Source organism: Chanodichthys erythropterus, chromosome 10 (genome assembly GCF_024489055.1).
Source record: "Chanodichthys erythropterus isolate Z2021 chromosome 10, ASM2448905v1, whole genome shotgun sequence".
Classification (NCBI taxonomy): Eukaryota; Metazoa; Chordata; class Actinopteri; order Cypriniformes; family Xenocyprididae; genus Chanodichthys; species Chanodichthys erythropterus.
In genome coordinates this window covers 32461392-32466366 of record NC_090230.1, presented here as the reverse complement: position 1 = coordinate 32466366, position 4975 = coordinate 32461392, and the positions used below count along the sequence as shown (strand labels likewise).

Genomic DNA, 4975 nt, shown 5'->3' with positions numbered 1-4975 from the left:
GTTTTTGCGTGTTCCAGTGTTTTGTGTTTTTTTGCTTTTTATTGCCTAATCCTAACCCCCACACCTAATCCTAAACCTAGGGGGTAATAATTTGGCGGGGGTCAGAATTCGACACAGCACCAGTACCTGTGCGGATCTGGTATCTCTTGTCAGAAGAGACATTAAACAGAATATTGATTGTGATGACAGAAATGGAAAGATTAGCGATACAAATGGCCACACCATGTACTTTTTTGCCCTTCCGGCCATAAATATGCTATTTACATTAACAATAGACATTGCGATTGACGCGTCCCCAATATTTGATATTCTTTATTTTGCTCTACTGCTCTCCATTGAGCTGTGTCTCTCATGTTAGGATTACAAAAAGTTTAAAGTTAGTCTGGTCTGCCTCAGTGGTCTAATAACAGCGCTCACCAATGTCAAAATGAATGAGACGGCCAATCAAATCAAAGGACCCTATTTTAACAATCAAAGCGTATGGCGCTGGTACACTTAGGCCATGTCCGAATCCACTTTTGCTAGTTTAATGATGGAAAAAATGGTCGGCGCGCCAGGTGCATGGTCCAAATGGGTTGTACCTATTCTCTTAATGAGTCATGGGTGTGTTTTGGGCGTAACATGCAATAAACCAATCTCCCATTCCCTTTAAAAGCCAGATGCGCTTGCAACATGGCGGAGTCGCTATTTACACGCCAGAATTTGCAAGTGGAAAGGATCTAACGCACCCTTGAAATAACATAAAAAATACTGCGTTTTCAGTTGCCTCAAAATAGCAACACACCAACAATGCGCCTTAACACACCTCGTTTTCAGATCAGCACACCCATGGGTGAACAGATGGGCGCGAGTTCATTTGCTATTTAAACAACGTGGGCGCTGGATGTGAAAATGATAACTGTGTCAGGCTGAAACTAGCAAAAAACGCTTGCGTCATGCCTGGCGTCACATTGTGCCGGGTGTATGAAGACTGCGAGCATGAATTCTAGCGTTTTAACGGTGAAAGAGCGTGAGGTAATATAACATTTTTAACTCACGATATCTTACGATAGAAATGTTAAAAGACTGGCACTGAACTACTGGACGACTTTAGTCGAATTTTGCTGTTTTGATTGAAAAATATATAAATATGTGACTTGTGTAATTTGTAAATTAATTTGAGTAGCCTTAAATTATTGCCACAGTATGTATATCATGCAAATTATTCAAAATTGAGGCCTGTAAGTGCCAGAGCTTGTGGGGATTTGAGTACATGGCATGTTATTTTAAGCACGTGTTCTGCCCTTTGCCTCTTACGATTTACAAATTAAGCACTGGTCCTAATTAATACAGACGATAAAGTATCTTACTTTTAATGAGTTTGACAGATTGAAGAATCTCATGGAAACTCTTTCCTTAAATTATGCTGGATGATGTTTCTGAACTAAGTAGCCATTTTATAAATGCAATAACCTTCTCTATTCACTTGACTGTGGTCCTGCAATTTTACATTCAGCTTAAAATGTACCTTAAACCTGCAAAACAAAGTTTTTTTTCCCTCCTCATATGAATTATGAATATGTTTATGCCAAGTTTCTGAAATCATTTTTAAATGCTGCAGCTTAACGAAAATCTAAATTTATTAGTTTGCAAAATGCACTTTTACTGTGATTGGTGAAATGAAATACAGGACGAGTGATTGTTCCTTATTTTTTATTTCATTTTTCTTCATAGTGATAAAACACAACATAAACAGTGATGAAACAGTTTATTTGATATATTGACTTGTATATTTAAATAATCTGAAGGCTTCTATTATTCTGTCACAAACCAAATACAAATCTTTTTAAGATACAGATGATTGTTACGGAAGGATTGAGATTAAATGTCTGTGAAATGAGACATCTCAGATCTTCTCCATTATATTTGTGCTTTGTGGAATACTTTGGGAGTTAAATTATTTTCTCACTGTTACTGATTAATTAAATCATCACAATTAAAGTATTTTTATGCTTTACAAAAAGCTGTTAAGATGTACCAGTTTGCATAATGTGTATCTATTTATTCATGAAAACCAGATTTATTTGATTAATTATCTGGTATGGGACCTAAGGATGTTCTTCAAAACAACATTCATTTCTAATATGTATCTCATGTAGAATAAAATTTTGATAAATATGCAAATTCATTGTCTCATGCTCATTTATGACAACATATATTTCGACCAGCCTTTTGTTTAGTCATTTAGATAAATTGAGATTGTCCAATTGGTGAGTGATTTGCTGCAAATTTACTGCTCGCAATATAGAATTTCGTAAAAATTGATTCTTTTTTTTTAAGACATTGTGAGCATCAAACAATACACAAGCAAAAGTATGTTCTATACACAATTATTAAAATGTATTACAAATGAATTTGTAGTTGGCAAGCTGAATTTCTATGCCATTAATGCATATTTCAAACCTGCATGTTGAATGTTTTATACCCTGTTTTCTTCGATATTGAAGCACTTGCCACATTCATAGCCATTCATTTCTATTGAGTTTTATTTAAGTGTAGGGTGTGGTCACAGTGAAATTTCATGGGCAACAAAAAGGTCCATTGTCAATAGCATAGAGATATATGAACCACAGCTCACACAGAAGTCACTTTCAAACCAAGCAGCTTTTTGTTGGTCAACTTGAATACAAGCAAAATCCGAGAGGGTAAATCTTTCCTATCTGATTGTTGAGATTCCTTCTGTAATTACCCACACAAATTTTCACTGAGCAACAGTAAATGTGACCGCACCTTAAAGATGCACGGTTGAAATTGTTCATTTTAGCTTAGACACAAGATGTTATTTGTTCAGTTTCAGCGACCAGCAATTAATTGTCAGTGCAAATTGCCGCATTTGTTACAGTCAAACGGTTTACAATGGTAGCAACCATTCAGTGCCCAAAAATTTCAGTGAATTCACCAAGTCGCTTGAGCTGCTCGGTTTGCATGGAGTGTCTTCTCATCAGCATCCTCCTAGTCTTGAGATCCTTAGGAAAACCTGCAGGAGCTGAGGGAATGCAAGGCTTTGTCCCTGCTGCTACGCCACAAACTGCTTTGCTGCTTGAGTTTCCGCTTCCAGTGATGTTTGGGATCAGGGCATGCTGGTTCAGAGGAGGGAGGAAACCAGCTTTAGGATGGGAAATGGGATCCAAAAGCGCTCCAGAGCCCCGACGCTCGTAGCTGATTGGATTCCTCCTGTGCATGTGCGTCAACGACGCATTCTCAAGAGACTCCCGGGAGCCTACCAAGGTAGGAGAACGCGAGTTCGCAGCAAGCTTTCTCTTCTCCAGATGTCCTTTACGGTCTTCCGGAGAGTTGGCAAGGCTCACTGATAGTTGGGAATCAGAGCTGTAGTGGTCCATTCCTAGTTTCCTTCTCTGGATGATGTTGCGGAGACTGGACACAGCCAAATTTGGCAAGGATTTGCCTGGGTCCTTATCAGCCGGTAAAGCTTCCACGCTGCTTTTGCTATGAAGATTGGGATGGGATAAAGAGTGCAAGGAAGATAAGCTATCAAAGGACATGTTTCGGCACAGTGCTCCTTCCGGTCTTAGACCTCCACTATTGCTTCCCTGACTTAGAGTTTGACTCAAACAGTTGGCTTCTTTCAGATCAACACTGCAATGTCGTGATAGTGGCTTATTACCGAAAGCCAATCTCTTCATTCTGAAACTGAACTCCTCTTCGGGTGTGATGTCTGGGAGTTCCTCCGTAGCCGGGGTGGCTTTGATGTGCTGTTGGGCTAGAAAAGACTGCGGGATTTTCAGCCAAGGCTCGGAATGTAATCTTTGGAGATTGTGGAGTTTACTCACTCGACTGTGCACCAGGGGAGCCTGGTGGGATGGAGAAGCTGGCTGGGAATTGGTCATGCTTTGGAGATCCTGAAAGGAAAACATATGCTCTGTAGGTTTAGAACAAAGAGTCCCATGTGGAGATGTACTGAGGAGAATATCAGATGGAGAAGCACAGGGAACGATGGTGGAGTTTTCCTTGTCCCATTGTTCCACCATTGCAAGTGGAGGAATGGATAGGTACTGTTTTGTCATTTGCCTTCCATAAGCAAGTTTATCCGGGGTAATGATGATAACTTCTTTTCCTCTGGCTTTGCATGCATCCATCAACATTTTAAGAGTTTCTTCATCGCTGGCATTGATGGCGTATATCAGAGCTGAAGAACCAGTGTGGTCCTCAAGACACGGGTCTGCCCCACTACCCAAGAGCAACGCCACCACTTCAGAACCGGCTTGCTCCAAGCAGGCATGCATTAGGGCCGTCTTCCCACTTTTATCCTGGATGTTCGGGTCAGCTCCACTTTCGAGCAGGTACCCCACCATTTTAACCTTCGAAACACTTTGCTGGTCCGTATGCCTGCTCCTGCAGGCGACCATAAGGGGTGTTTCGCCACACTCGTTACTCTCGTTTATGTAAGCACCGCCTTCCAGGAGTAGCCGTGTGAGACGGAGACGACTTAGGTAGACGGCCTTAAGCAAGGAGTTGCTGTCAATGTTGACTACTTGTGGACCTTCCATCTTCACCTCTTTCACTGTAACTCACACCTGATGGGGATCGTGGATGCTGCCATGACAAAGCCTGTAAAGAGGGGGACAAAATTAGCCAGGTAAAGCGTGACATATTACAATAATAGTGCTTTTTCACTGCGTGGTACAGCTCTGCTCGGCTTGCTTTACTTTCGGTTTGCTTTTCCACTGCAGTTTAGTACCGCGTCAAAGTGGGTGGGATTATAGACTGATCGTTATAGTTGCACCGCCTCTATTGCTATGTAGGGTTGTGATGGTGAAAATTTTCCCAACGGTTAATCGACGCGTGACAAAACTGGTAATACCGGTATCACCGGGAGGGGGAGGGGGTTTTCCATAGGAATGAACTGAAAATGCACTGCACCAATAGACTATGAATGGCCATGCAGATTTTACTTTTGCTTTCAAATTAGTGTCAA

General features: G+C 41.1%; 1 protein-coding gene across 1 annotated transcript; it reads right to left on the bottom strand.

Annotated features, from left to right (window-relative positions):
- On the bottom strand, positions 1-4615 carry ankrd34ba (ankyrin repeat domain 34Ba). Its single transcript, XM_067397362.1, has one exon. It carries the CDS (start codon positions 4545-4547, stop codon positions 2910-2912), a length of 1638 nt encoding a protein of 545 aa, XP_067253463.1. The 5' UTR covers positions 4548-4615; the 3' UTR covers positions 1-2909.
- Positions 4616-4975: the final 360 nt, after the last annotated feature.

What these genes read in the sequence shown, in the direction of transcription:
- ankrd34ba (XM_067397362.1), bottom strand. Translation starts at nt 4,547, where the DNA reads ATGGAAGGTCCACAAGTAGTCAACATTGACAGCAACTCCTTGCTTAAG.